Source organism: Strix uralensis, chromosome 1 (assembly GCF_047716275.1).
Source record: "Strix uralensis isolate ZFMK-TIS-50842 chromosome 1, bStrUra1, whole genome shotgun sequence".
NCBI classification, from domain to species: Eukaryota; Metazoa; Chordata; class Aves; order Strigiformes; family Strigidae; genus Strix; species Strix uralensis.
The window spans coordinates 16,196,174-16,211,835 of record NC_133972.1 but is presented as its reverse complement, the minus strand read 5'-3'; the positions used below and the strand labels follow the sequence as shown (position 1 = coordinate 16,211,835).

General features: G+C 39.4%; 1 protein-coding gene across 1 annotated transcript in view; it reads right to left on the bottom strand.

Annotated features, from left to right (window-relative positions):
- The window catches only part of CNTNAP2 (contactin associated protein 2), a 1,208,535-nt gene that overhangs the window by 219,931 nt on the left and 972,942 nt on the right, over window positions 1-15,662 (bottom strand). Inside the window, exon 14 of the mRNA XM_074892371.1 lies at window positions 14,040-14,196. Coding sequence (XP_074748472.1) covers window positions 14,040-14,196 — 157 coding nt within the window. The remainder of the gene's footprint in view (window positions 1-14,039; window positions 14,197-15,662) is intronic.

The window sequence follows — 15,662 nt, the reverse complement described above, 5'->3', positions numbered from 1 at the left end:
TTTTGCCATCATCTATCTGCTACCTTGATTCAAGGCATTTGCATCAGTCAATGTTATCTATTTTGCTGGCTTATTTTTACAGTCCTTAAAAGAATTCAGTTCCTCTGCTTTTATTGTCAGTGATTAAAAATGTCTTGTTCTGGGCTTCTTTACTGAACAAAATGGCAACAGGAGATATTGTCAGTTTTAAGAGCATTATTTGTAAGTGTTCTGTGCAAATGAGGAGTTTGGATTTGATTCCTGGGTCTTATAAAATCCTTTAAACATTTCTGATGCAATTTTCTTTCAGGAACAATGGGTAAATATCTGAGATTTGACATTAAGACTCTTAAATTCATACTCTTTTGCAAAATGTTTTAACTCAACAGTCAAACTGTTGACCAATACATGTTATTATGACATTTTATGTCATACCCATCAAGTAACTGGTCTTAGACATGAGATTACATGCTTAGTGATAACATTTTAAACATTTCTGTTTCATGGAAATAATAACTGCAAAATCATTTATGCTTTTCCAATAACAACACAAAACTTCTGCATCATAGATATAGATTTTATATTTTCTGTATACTTTCTTCATCACATTTTCTAACACTGTCAGAAGATTTTATTTTATTATCTTTAGATTTGCCTGCTTGATTGGAAATTGACTTTTTCTTCATTTTCATTTGGCTCTACTTTCTTTTTAGCAATTTATATAAATAAATATATATACACTCAGGTACTTCAATAAAGGCAACTGCACAACAGAAAGAACCCGTAACTCAAGAAAAATTATACTTCCCTCAATCTACATTTAACATAATCTGTTAAAGAACTTCCACTTGACCAAAAGCCAGGCAAAATATAGTGTTTGCGATAATGTAAAGGAATACACATTATTAGCTGTCTGGAGATATTGGTTTAGACAGAACAATTTCTTCCCAGTAAAACATTTCTTCTTCTTTAGCAAAATATGAGAAAAAAATCCATCTGAATCCCATCAGCAAGCTTGCTCATATAGGCACACTTTTAGTGCAGAGAATCCATGTAGCATTTTTAATGCCAATTTAAAGACTATTGAAAACAATATGAGATAAAAATGCAACAAATTACCTTGGACCTGATTTACAAAGTCTCCATTGCATACTCAGACAGCTCTTAAAAACTTTGAGAGATCTCCAGGGATCCTATTTCCTACATTTACTAATTTGTATCATTATAGTATTCTGCATGTGAACAGGAGACAGAGGGAAGCAAAATAGCTGGAGAATTGTGGGGGGGTTGTGACTGGGACAAAATGTCTAGCCGTGATTAATTACAGATAAGTAGTAATTTGGAAAGCTTGGGGCATTCATTCATTATGCAACACACACACACACACAAACCCCCCACAAAATAGGAGTGAGACATGAGTGGCAGCGAAGATAAAACCACACCTGATCCATATTAAAACAATTTACAGAATTTAAACTTCTTTTACAAGTCTAACTACAAAAAATAAAGTAAAATCAGTTTCTCCCTTTTCTCTTGGTGTTAGAACCATTGCTCAATTTGCAGACTTTATATCAAGTCACTGGTTGCTTGGAGTGTTTATCACGGACAGTGCAAGCAACCTTCCTCTTTAAAGCAAAATAATGCACTATTCATATAACAATAGTTCCCAGGCAAACAGTAACATTGCAGGTGACTCTTGTCTTTTCTTTTTTTTCTTTATCAGTTCTTTTGCAGTGGTAAGAATCTGCTGGGCAAATGAGAAAAGGACAAAGAATGACTCTGAAATGTTGAAGTTCTGCAACTGCTTGAGTGATGAACTGACATGGTATTTTGATCAGTGGCTCTGAAGAAAATATCCCCATCAAGCTTTGGACTTGATACAAAAAAATCTATCATAAGGGCTTCTTGGCTCTCTCTTCCCCCGCCTCCGCTTTCCCTCCCCTCCGCCCCAATTACTTCCTGTCTCCCCTTATACATACATATATATCCTGGTACACCAGTGAAAACAGATATATCTTTTGTTTACACTGGAGGCTTAATACCCGCAGCTTGATGGACTCCCGTGTGATTGTTTCAGCTAAAATATGACTGCTAATAGTAGTAACAGCCAAGCATGCGCTACAGTCTTCATCTACCCTGTAACACAGGTTGTCACACATTTCAGATGTCTTCTACATAGGATTGCACTGATTCAGAGAAAAAAAGTCAGAGGAGTCCTACAATTTAATAAGAAAAGCACTCTCTTCAAGAGATAAGCAGTGTCAGGTACTGAGTGAAATTCACTGGGCTGGTCAGCACTGGGGTGATTTCATCTTCATAGCACTGCACTGAGGGCAGAGTTATTACTCTTTAAGTTAGCACACAAATAAAAGGAAGGAAGGAAGGAGGAGAAAATAATTGGCAGCTGAAAGTTCCGCAGTGCACAGGGCTCAGTGTACTCTGCCCTTACCTGACAAGCTGTGACAGTAAGGTCATTTACTTTAAAGCTAAGACCATAAGGTTTTCATTCAGACTAAAAATTCTGTGTTTCTAGGCAAGACATAGCAGACATTTTTGTTCTTGGTCACTTTGTTTGTCACACTAATCATGAAGTCTAATAAAAAGAATAAAAATATGCTGTGAATTACATCTTAAATCATCTGCATGATAGAGAAAAAAATCATGTATCTGCATTTTCACCTGCTAATTCATAAGTGAGTGTGAAAAACAATGTTTGCAAGTTTCATGATTTAGTGAATTCCCAAACTTCTAATGCCTTCAACCTGCATTAGTTCAGGCTGCAAATCTGTCAGGTCCCATGAGCTACATACATACGGCTGTTGTTGGTACTCGCGCAGAACATCTCTAAAGTAGAAAGAGCAGTCTAGGATCCTGGGTTTGCCCAGATCCTGGACTAGAGCTGCCAGCTGTGGGATATGCATTAGCAATACAACAGAAAAATTAGGGATAGCTTCAGGGCAGCAGGTACTGTCCTTCAAAGTCTACATAAAACCAACAGCCTGAACGCTTACTGTGCAAGAGATGATATGCCCTTCATCTTCCCTCAAAGTAACTTTTAAATCACTCACATTAGTCTTATATACTTATTTATGATTGTATGAACATTGAGAAAAAAACAGCTCTTTTGTGTTTCTAGACAACTTTGTCTAATCGACCCATGGTCTGCAGCTAGAGTCCTGTGGTGGCACTAAGGCACAAGTAAAGGAGAATTTGAAAGGCACTACTTAGCACATCTGTAGCGTGGCTAAGTGCTGGATGGAGTTCAACTCTCCACTTTATCATTTCCATCTCCCAATCTTAATCAGTTTTTATCAGTAACAAAAACATTCAGCCTTCTCTTGTGGGAAGAATGCATAATGGATAAACACAAGGCATATATAGTTTTTATTAAAAAAAATATAGAACAGGTTACAAAAAAAGAGGATAGAATTCACTTCATGGGAAGATTCCACATTTTCTGGCATGCAAACGCTGTTTCAGTATTGTACACCAGTTACAGCTGATGAGTACAGCCGAGAAGTACAGAACAGGCAGCAGGCTATTTAATACCCAGTCACTTGACCCTTTTCCCTACTAGGGTAGTTTTAATGGCCAAACTATAACTAGTACGAATGAACTTCCCGGATTCTGGCTATCTGCTTCTCTGTTGCTAAAAGTTTCATCTCAAACCTATAAATCATTTGGAAAAAAAGTACCACCAGCTGTATTAAATCTAACATTTCCTAAGGTTTGAATGCTTGACTTCCTGTCTTTAGTGTGCCTCTTCACGCAGATTTTTATTCTGTGCCATTACATACTGTCATAGTGCTAAATTTTGATTGACTGGAATTATCTTAACTCTAGGTGCCAATGTCAATGTACAGAGGAACTCTGAAAGGTAACCCTAAAAACCTACAAAAGGCTGTCTGGATTTGTAAGACTACAAGAAAAATGACCATAGGAAGTAATGTAAGTTGTCAGCTAAACTTCCCTGCCTTCACCCACAAAACTAGCTTATTCTTTCAGTATAACTAAAAAATAAATTTTGATCAGCTTTTATATGGTGAAGAGATGTAATTACTGCACACAGTTACAAAACACGATTATGAATTGCGTTTTCTGGTCTGCCATTTCAAAGATGGCCTTTAAACTCTGCAAAAACTTTGAATTATAGTTTTCAAAGTGCTGCAGCCTATTTCTATACAATTTCCTCCATTTCTAGGAAATTGAGGTTCATTGCTTTTATCAGATGCTAGGCAAAACAACAGGACGTCAAAATCTTACTAGATAATTTTCTGTTTTTTATTTTATTTTCTGGTTTCATGTAATACAAATGAGTATGTGTTCTTGTTACACACAGGCCTCTGTATTTTAGCAAAAATGTTTTGCTGGTTACTACTTAAACATATGGCTACATTATATAAATAGTTGATTCTTGTATGCAAAACAAAGTTAATCTGTCTGGTTAAGTTGGAAATTTTTCATATGTATATATATGGAGAGGGAGAGGATATTTATAGTCATACATGTTCCTCACTGCACCTTCTATAGTCCTTCAAGTTCTTTTAGGTATATTCATATTTGATCCCTTTTCTTTAAGATTTCTCCACACAGTCCTACAGATAGTAAGTAAAGTTAATAAAAATGTGATCAAGTAGAGTCACTGGTAAGTTCTCAGTTTGGTTTTTGGTTTGTGGTTTTGTTTTTTTTTTTTTTTTTCCACACAGAATGTGTAACCTATATCACATAAAACCTCTGTGGAAACTCCAGTTGCTCCCAAATGGGAAAGCAATGGTAAAAAAAATATCCAAAGACAGTGTCAGCAGCTTTTAAGGAAGGATGGGAGAAGCCCGTGTCATGTAAGTGGCCAGTTCTCTCTGCATCAGCAGCTCTGTTACTTGAGAGTGCACAAGGTTAAAGGACATTCAAAAGGATTTTCGAAAGTGTCTAAGGGAGTCAGGAAATGAAATATCAGTGATTTCAATGGGAATTAGTACGTATGATACTTAAGCTGTGGTGTCTACCAACAGCACCAGGAGCCTTTAATATCCTGTTAAATCTGGTTACAAATGACCTACCTGTCACTGCCACAGCCACAGGACGGATTTCAATGTCTACCCATATTCCTGTCACTCAAACAACTCATGTCAATCTGAGGCCTCTTTAATCACCTTTTCCCATGACCTGAAACTTTCTTCTGAAACCCCCACTGTAGGAGAAGAGTTGTGAAGGGAAAGGGCGATGTACCCTGCAGAGCATTCTGGCAAACACCTAACAAAAATAAAGCAATTTTACAGGCTAAAGAAAGAAACTTTAATTTCCAAACTGTGACAGACAATAAACAAGAAAATGAGGCTCCCTTCTTCTGTTTTCATGGTCATTTCCTCCATTTGTCAAAACCACTGTTATCTTCAAATTCTCCTTAAATCCCTTTTGATAATCTTTAGGGCTACCAAATAATTCTTGAAAGATTAGCAGTCACGTCAATAGTCATCAGTGAAGTCCATGCCCTACTTTGTAAGCTGAAGTGCATTCTCATCAGGACGTGCTAAAGGAAAAAGCTTCTTATGTCACCTTTTCCCAGTAAATCCACGCATAGCATCATATTATGTCTTCTCACATATTGTGGCTGCTGTGTAAGAAAAAGTAAGGAGACTGTGGTGTAGAAACTTCAGCCAATCTGGGTGTTTAACTGACTTTACAGTCAAAGGCAAGTAGAAACCATAATTTCTTTGCAGATCCTAACATTTGTTACTTAATGGGTACAGTTTGTCCATCTCTACAATGACAAACATTTTTTAAGGAACTGCATAAATAGTAATAATAATAATATTTTTTTATTCAAATAAGATAACTTTTTTTTTTTTCAAAAAGCCTTACATTTTACCTAAAATTACTCCTTTGAAGAGATTTTGTTTAACAGCAACGCAGGGAATTTCTTGCTACTAATAACAGCAACCTCAGTAGAGTTTATTCTCTCAAGATTGAGGCAATCTGAATGTCAACCACACACTCTTTAATAAATGATCTTTGTTAGCAAGCAAAACTAACTTTTTTTAATAATCTGATTCGCTTACCTCTGAATTAATTTCATTTTGGATACAAGTCATGGATAATTTGGGAGTAAGGTTTATTTTGGTAGGATTGCTCTGGGTAAAGCTCTTCCCACTTGTGTTTTTGTTTCTTTATCAGGACAGAAATGATTATTTAATATTTACATAGCAGCAACAACATGGGCTTCTCTTAAGAATCATGTTCTATTTTAGATGATGTGTGCAAATACATACAAATTTTAATTCCATATCTCATATTCCCTGTCAATATCTACTGTTCGGTTTATCTACCATCTGGGCCTGGTAATCAACACATTAGGCATGTGCAAAATAGCTCTACAACTCACAGAATGCTCTTTTCTATTTTATTCAGACAGACAAGGTGTAAAGTTGCTTGGTGAACTTTTGAAAAGCATTAATAGATAAACCATCCAGATTTAAGGTATCTCAAGCCTATGGTGTAAGTTAATCCCTGGAAAAAATTACACTGTAACTGAGTCCATAATTAACACAGTTGGTTGTGTACTTACACAAAACTATTCAGGTACATGGTAAAAAAAAATCAAATCAAACACAAGACTTAGGAAAAGCAAGTATTTCAAGCTGCTTAGAGCTTTAATTTGTTCCCTGTACCTGTCACCATGATAAAGTCCTTGACTAGTCATTGATTATTATTTTTTCCAGAGGGCTCCAGCATTATTCAGCACAGGAGGCAGAAAAATACTCATTTAGTAAAACACTGATCACTATCCTAATTTACTCTCATGTTTCAGTATGTGGGCCACATTTTATATTTAATGTGTATTTCAACTCTTTCTATAAAGACTGCATTTTCTCATTGGATTTTCTATAGTGCTCATTTCTACAGTCCATGATTGCTTCATAAATCTACCTATCTTTGCAATATCTCCGTCAGGTGAGTATCTTGCATCATGTCCATTCTTCAGATTGGATGTTAAGGCTGAAAGATGTTAAGGTTAAAAGCACACATACATTTTTAGTGCTCAATCTGAGATGCCTGTAGGTATTTGTTGTTGTTGTTTTGGAGGACAGCATTAGATACATTCATAGAGATCTCTTACTCCAGTTGCAGCTGTAAATGTTTGGTATTTCCATAAACTGGACCTCTGGGTTTCCAGTTAGATACACAGAAAATTAGGATCAAACTAATGACTGCTCTGTGAAGAAATGGCTTATGAACCTTGGCAAGCATCACACAGGAATGTGGTTCCAGAGGCAGAGTTAGAACCCAGATCTTCAGGGGAGCATTCCCTTATCTTTGTTATGAGATTGTTCATCAAACTGCAATTCCATTCTTCATTTCTAAAACAATTTCTAACTTCTACAATAAAAATTGTAGACAATATTTTACTTATACTACATCATTCTGATTCAGCCTGACCCACTCTTCAGTGGCTCCCCAATCTCCTTCAAAAGGACTGCCCTGCACTTCAAAATATGAATCTCTCTTTTATTCTTCACCTTTCATTCCCACAATTTTCACTCTGCTGACTTCTTTTCCCATTTTACTTCTTTGCCTTTTCTAATATAGCTGTTGCTCTAGCTACTCCGTTCCTCCCCCTGTGTCTTCCCCCTGACGCCCCCTCACCCCACCCCCCCCCAAAAAAAAATTCAGATACAAACTTTTTCCACATTGTCTGGGCAGGAGCAGAAAATCATTGTGGGCATACCACGATCAAATGCAGTGCTCCCAGCTATGGTCAAGATAAAAAACTCTTGTAAAAAAGTCCTACCTGGCCTCTTAGCCCCAGTTTGGCATTTACTCAGCCCTTCTGTTTTAGGGCACTGTAAGTTCTTCTAAAATAAATTGTGCTGATGAGCTAGGGTAAAAGCTGTGACAAGTTGCTTTGTCAGTCTGTGAGCTGAGACCTGTCTGCTCATCATAAGCTGCAAAGATCCCTATACTAATAGTAATTTCTGCACTGCGTTGGAATACCTACGTAACTCTATTGCAAAGGCTTACTACTGTCTATTCATGATGCCTGGATTTTAGTTCTGGAGTTACCTCAGTCTGTCCTTGCTTGGGGATCCTTGCATCATGCTCCCCTCTGTACCAAAGTAATGCTTCCAATATTCCTAAACTAACAATTTTTACCTCTAAGGATGAGCAGATATACTATAGTTTACCTAATACTTGGAATACATAAAGTTGTAAACACAAAAGCAAGGTTTCAATGGCTCATAGAATGGTTGGAAGGGACCTTAAAGACCATCCAGTTCCAACCCCCCTGCCATTGGCAGGGACACCTTCCACTAGCCCAGGTTGCCCAAAGCCCTGTCCAACCTGGCCTTGAACACTGCCAGGGAAGGGGCAGCCACAGCTGCCCTGGGCAACCTGTGCCGGTGTCTCACCACCCTCACAGGAAAGAATTTCCTCCTTACATCTAATCTCAATCTCCCCTCTTTCAGTTTAAAACTGTTATCCCTCATTCTATCCCTATGCTCCTTGATAAAAGAGTCCCTCCGCAGCTTTCCTGTAGCTCCCTTTAGGTACTGGAAAGCCGCTATAAGGTCTCCCCGGAGCCTCCTCTTCTCCAGGCTGAACAATCCCAACTCTCTCAGCCTGTCCTCACAGGGGAGGTTCTCCAGCCCCCCGACCATCTTCGTGGCCTCCTCTGGACCCACTCCAGCAGGTCCATGTCCTTCTGATGTTGGGGGCCCCAGAACTGAATACAGTACCCCAGATGGGGTGTCACCAGAGTGGAGTAGGGGGGGAGAATCCCCTCCCTCAACTTGCTGGCCACACTTCTCTTGATGCAGCCCAGGACACGGTTGGCTTTCAGGGCTGCCAGCACACATCACTGGCTCACAGTCACTTTTCCATCCACTAATAACCCCAAGTCCTCCTCAGGGCTGCTCTCAATCCACTCATCATCCAGCCTGTATCTGTGCTTGGGATTGCCCTGGCCCATGTGTAGGACCTTGCACTTGGCCTTGGTGAACTTCATGAGGTTTGCATGGGCCCACCTCTCCAGCCTGTCCAGGTCCCTCTGGATTGCACACCCCTTCCCCAGCGTGTCGAACGCACCACACAGCTTGGTGTCGTTGGTGAACTTGCTGAGGGTGCGCTCAATCCCACTGTCCATGTCACCTACAGAGATGTTAAACAGCGCCAGTCCCAACCCTGACCCTTGAGGAACGTCACTTGTCACTGCTCTCCACTTGGACACTGAGCCGTTGGCCACAACTCTTTGAGTGTGACCGTCCAGCCAATTCCTTATCCACTGAGTAGTCCATCCATCAGATCCTTGTCTTTCCAGTTTAGAGACCAGAATGTCGTGAAGGACAGTGTCAAATGTTTTGTACAATTCCAGGTAGATGACATCAGTTGCTCTTCCCTTAGCCACCAATGCTGTAGCACCTTTGTAGAAGGCCACCAAATTCATCAGGCATGATTTGCCCTTAGTGAAGCCATGTTGACTGTCACCAATCACCTCTTTATTTTCTTAAAGACTCTTGAGGACTTATCTCCTGCCCTCTCACCATGGGCTGCAGGGGAGTCACTGCTCCAGCACAACTTCCCTCTCCTCCTTCTCCTTTCTTCCTTGGTGTTTGCATAGGTATCTCCCTCACAACTCCCCCTCCTCTCAAGTTCCCCTTCTTAAATATGTTATTGCAGAGGCACAGCCACCATCGTTAATCGGCTTGGCCTCGACCCAGAGGTGGGTCCAACTTGGAGCTGAGGGAGCTTCAAGAAGCTTCTCACAGGGGGCCACCGCTATAGCCCCCTCCCCCACTACCAAAAACCCTGACACACACAAACCCAACATAGTGCCCAAGTATAGTTTCCCAGAGGATCTGCTCCATGATCTTGCTGCAAACAGAGGTGACACTGACTGGTCTGTAGTTCCCCGGGTCTTCTTTTTTTCCCTTTTTAAAAATGGGGGTTATTTTTCCCCTTTTCCAGTCAGCAGGAACTTCACCAGACTGCCACGACTTCTCAAACATGATGGATAGTGGCTGAGCTATTTCATCCACCAGTTCACTCAGGACCTGTGGATGCATCTCATCAGGTCCCATGGACTTGTGCACCTTCAGGTTCCTTAGATGGTTTTGAGCCTGATCTTCTCCTACAGTGGGTGGTTCTTCATTCTCCCAGTCCCCGCCTTTGCCTTCTGCATCTTGGGCGGTGTGGCTGGGGCACTTGTCGGTGAAGACTGAGGCAAAAAAGTCGCTGAGTACCTCAGCCTTCTCCATGTCCCAGGTAAACAGGTCTCCTGTTTCCTTCTGGAGAAGGCCCACATTTTCCCGAGTCTTCTTTTTATCACCGATGTACCTATAGAAGCTTTTCTTGTTGCCCTTGTCATCCCTGGCCAGATTTAATTCTATCAGGGCTTTGGCCTTCCTGACCTGATCCCTGGCTGCTCGGACAGTTTCTCTGTATTCCTCCCAGGCTACTTGTCCTTGCTTCCATCCTCCGCAGGCTTCCTTTTTGTGTTTGAGCTTGTCCAGGAGCAACTTGTTCATCCATGCAGGCCTCCTGATGTTTTTACCTGATTTCCTTTTTGTTGAGATGCATTACTCCTGAGCTTGGAGGAGGTGATCCTTGAATATTAACCAGCTCCCTTGGGACCCTCTTCCCTCCAGGGCTTTATCCCATGCTACTCTGCCAAGCAGATCCCTGAAGAGGCCAAAGTCTGCTCTCCTGAAATCCAGGTTAGTGAGATAGGATGCAATGTATGCATGTTTTCACAGCAACTGGATGCCTCTCTGAGCCTCTTGATGGCCTCTGCCCTTTCTGAGCTCCCATTGCTACCACTGGCTGAATCTACCTGCTCATGCCAATTCTTCAAAAGTGCTGTTGCAGATACTGGGGTCAAAACCAGGAGCTCTTTTGCTGTCACCAGAGTTGAGCACAGATGTGCAGGAGGCCCTGGTTAACATTCTGTTCCTAATAACTGAAGTCACTGAGGTCTCCACACCTCTGGAGCTCACTTGCTTTTTAGGTATTGATCGACTTGGCTAGAGAGAATTCCTAACTAGGACTCCTCAAAATAATTCCAAAACCCAAAAGGTATGACTTTGGACTCTGCCAAAACTAAACTGAAAAAATTAATCTTGAACAAAACATCCTTAAAGACTATAATGAGGTTTTCAATTCTTCTTGTGATTTACACACACCACAGATTAAAATATAATATTCAGCTGTATAACTATTTTTCATAAATTGTCCTGTAATATACAGTAGTTTTCCTGAAAACCCCTGATACATATCCAGAGAAATACTGTATAAATGCGTTCTTGTTTGAAGTTCTGAGTAAACAGTTGTCTACCTACTGTGACAGTAATCCTATTTTAGATTTTAAAAACATCTAATAATTATATTAATCTATTTATTAGTAGATTCCATACAATCTTAGTGTATGTAGGGGGTGCAGAGGTTACAGAAAAAGATTATTTAGTGAACACTGTTTATTAAATTATCATTTGCAACTCTTAGAGAAGCCACAAGAAGAGATCAAAAGTCAATGTTATTTCCCTTGGTGTAAAAGAAAACAGTCAACATATGGTACAGAGACTATTATTCATGGATACACATCCAGTGCCTCAAGCAATAAAAACTCTAAGTGCTCCTAATACTGCCATTATCATAATTGTTATTACAATATCTTCCCTTTATCGTTACCATTTTGTCACAGAACCAAACCTACCTCCCTCCTGCCACACTGCTCTAGTGCCTATGTGTGAGTGGAATCCCCAGACTTCATATTCTTTTCTCTGTCCATAACTCTAGCTTTGATGTTCAGGACCATGACTAATTCCTCTGTCTCTAATACTGACTTTTCTATCTCTGTAGTGTTCTATAGTTTACCCCATATCATAGTTAACAGCAAACTATCCTAACAACGTCAAAGCTTGGGATGGCAATGTCTGTGGCAATGTTTGATTTCCCACATCCTTATCTATCATTTTTGCAGGGCCTGGAATATTTTCTTTATTAATCTGATTTTGTAATTTTCATACATTGCCTATGACACCAAACTGGGAGGAATAGCTGACATGCCAGAGGGTCATGCTGCCATCCAGAGAGATGCTGACAAGCTGGAGGAACAGGCTCACAGAAGTATCATGAAGGGAACAGTGTAAAGTCTTGCACCTGAGGAATAACCACCCCACACACCAGTATATGCTGGGGACAACCCAGCTGGGAAGCAGCTTGGCAAGAAAGGCCCTGGGGGTCCTGGTGGATGTCAAGTTGAACATGAACCGGCAGTGTGCCCTTGCAGACAATAAGGCTTATGGTATTCTGGGCTGCCTTAGGCAAAGTATCGCCAGTGGGTCAAGGGAAGTGATCCTTCCCCTCTACTCAGCACTGGTGAGGCCACACCTGGAATACTACGTCCAGTGCTGGGCTCCCCGGTACAAGATAGATGTGGACATACTGGAGAGAGAGTCCAGTGAAGGTCCTCAAAGGTGATGAAGGAACTGGAGCACCTCTCTTATGAAGAGAAGCTGAGAGAGCTGGGACTATTCAGTCTGGAGAAGAGAATGCTCAGGGGGATCTCATCAATGTGTATAAATACCTGCAGGGAGGGTGCAAAGAGGATGGAGCCAGGCTCTTTTCAGTGGTGCCCAGTGACAGGATGAGGCAATGGGCACACACTGAAACACAGGAGGTTCCCTCTGAACATCAGGAAACACTTCTTTGCTATGAGGGTGACCAGACACAGGTTGCCCAGGGAAGCTGCAGAGTCTCCACCATTGGAGATATTCAAAAGCTGTCTAGACACAGTCCTGGGCAATTGTCTTTAGGTGGCTCTGCTTGAGCAGGGAGTTTGGACTAGATCCCTTCCAAGCTCAAGTATTCTGTGATTCTGTGGTTCTGTGATTTCCCGTAGCATTTTTTTTTTTTTAATCCCTGACATACCATTAGATTTCTGTAGCTCTATATTCATTGATAGCTGTATGAATTTCTCAATTATTAACACAAAATGGTTAATGAACCAGTACTGATTCAGTTACCAACAGGTTGCTATTAATGAGAAAAGTGTTCCTAAAAGTATGGTTCCAATCAGTCACTGAACATTGCATAGCATGTAAAATATGATGCTGCCTGTCGTGACAAGAGACACAGATAGTTAAATGTAGTGTTCCAAGAGCACAGAGAAGGTCTTACACAAAATGATAATGAGCTTTACACAGTAGGTTTATTGTTAGAGTGTTAATGGGGAATATCAGAGATGCAGGTTTAATTCTCTTTTCTGCCTGAAGGGATTTAAACCCACATCAATTACCTCACAGCAGACTGCCCCTGTTACCAGGCTGTAAAATACTCTGGGGTAGGACTTCCTCAGTCCCTCTGTTAAAATTGTTCCACCTGGGATGAATCAATAACTATTTATTAGAGAAGAAACTAGAACCAATTCTCACTGTCTCATCCCAAATGGGCTACAGGCTTGTATTCTCAACCAACAGGCCAACGAATATTTAATTATCTCATGCTAAGTGCAGTAGCTTCCACTGAAATACACAGCTTCATTCCATAATACTTTTCAGCCTAGTTCTTAATATATTTTTCTCATGAAAGACAGATAATGAGAGCTGGAGTCACTAGATGAGAAATTTCAACTCATATCTCTCATATTCTATAGGCAAATGCAGCAATAGTACTCCAAAAAAGAGAAAATTTGGGAAAAAAAAAATGAAGTTGCAGAGATAAAATTAAATACTGTCTTGTAATATAACTGAATATGATGGAGACAAAGTTACATGGGCAGCCAAAATGTTGGCTTTTCCTATTAGAACTTGACTTTGCAATTTTAGCATTCTTGCTGTAGCTCAGTTGACTTGAAAACATAAATATATTTGACAGTCACAGATACTGTGAATAAAATGGAAATGAAGAGATGGGTAGATACTTCGCAGGAGGGATCACAAATATATTTTTGCCTTTGTTCTTTGGTAAGAAAAGAAATATATAAACAGAAGACATTCAAAATAATAGCAGTATTGTAAAAGTTAAGAGATTTTGGTCATTCTCACCCTGCCTTCTTGTAAACCACTCACCATTGCTTATAATCAGCATCACAGTTGCAGTAGTACTTGGGATCAGTACAGTTGCGTTCGATGCCGCAGGCACATTTTTGAATGCCAGGTCCTGATCCGCCCCAATAGTAGTGCTTCTCATTGGCTTTTCCAACCCACCAGGTATATGGATTCCCTTCTGCAAGGAATGAAAATGCAAGGTTATGATGCATCAAAGAGGTAGAGCTCCATAATGCATTAACTGGGCTCAGGTGTTTAATATGCAGATGTTAACAACATATAACTGGACAGCCATCCCGCATTTCTGGCAAAAAGCATTCCTATTATTGAGCAATACAAAGGACCTTGCCAGGTAAACAAAACACACTTTATTTTCTGTATTCAGGCAATTGATAATGATTGTAATTAATTAAATATTTTTTATCTTGTAAGCTCTTCATTTAGCTTTTTAATTGTTCTCCGTTTATATAATGAAAATATGTGGGCAGGTTCCATAATTATTTCAATTAATTTCAAATTCGTATAGTAAGCTATCAGATGGATTATTCAATATTTGACCACAAATGCTGCACAGAAAAATGCATTCATTTTCTCCTTCTTTTTTTTTTTAAATAACAGCTTTTAATTGGAAATTAATCTTTCTTCACTGGAAGACAAACATGTTCATTATGCTCTCTCCAGCTGGTCCAAAGCAAAGTGTAAAGACATATTATCAAACTTCAAAAACATCTTAACCATTTTTTTAAATGTATAAATTTTTTTATTTAATACTTGAGCAAAGGTGATCTGAATTTTGATATAATCATATTTCTTGGCATTGGGTCTGTAACTTGCTATTTTCATATACTGCTCTAAGCTTATTTCTAATGCTTTTGGACTAACTAAGCCTCTTATGTGTAAATAAAAAAACAGCCTCTACTTTAATTTCTAATTTGAAAAAACACCCTTACTGAAAAGTTTCTTTTTGTTCCTCCAGTTCAGCAAGAGACAATTATGAGTTTAACTTCAAACCTATGTGAATAACTCAATCAATCTCAATGTACTTATCTTAGTGATTTTTCACATTTAAAAAACATGATTGAACTCAGCCTATAAACATGTTTCTTTAAAATGACCTTTTCCCTCATCTAATCTGCTGCTGATATTTTCTTATTAAATCAAACAAAGCTATTTACATGGAATTCACTTATTAACAAATTTTACAAGTAAAATTCTACACAATAGACATTCTGCTTTTACTAATTTCCTGTTTGTGCATCTCACTTATACGTCTCCAAAAACCTACTTCCATAACCCTAAAAATAGCCATTTCACAATTAGATTTCATCATCTAGACCATAAATCTACTTATTCCAGACATATGTTGAAAGTAATTCACACAGAACTCTAAAGAAAAATAAATTCCAGAGATGGAGAGAGCAACCAAATATCTGCACACGTTAAAAAACCACCAAAACCAAAAAGACACAGCTCTCTGAGAACACTTGCTTTGTTCAATTCTTTTGAATTGTTAAACATCATATAAAATAACACTATTGAAAATACAGTAATGTGAAAAATTCATGGCCGCTGAAGGTTTTTATTAGATGTTACTATGCTGCACAGCATGACCATTCAGCTCTAGTGCTAATGCAATGGGTATGG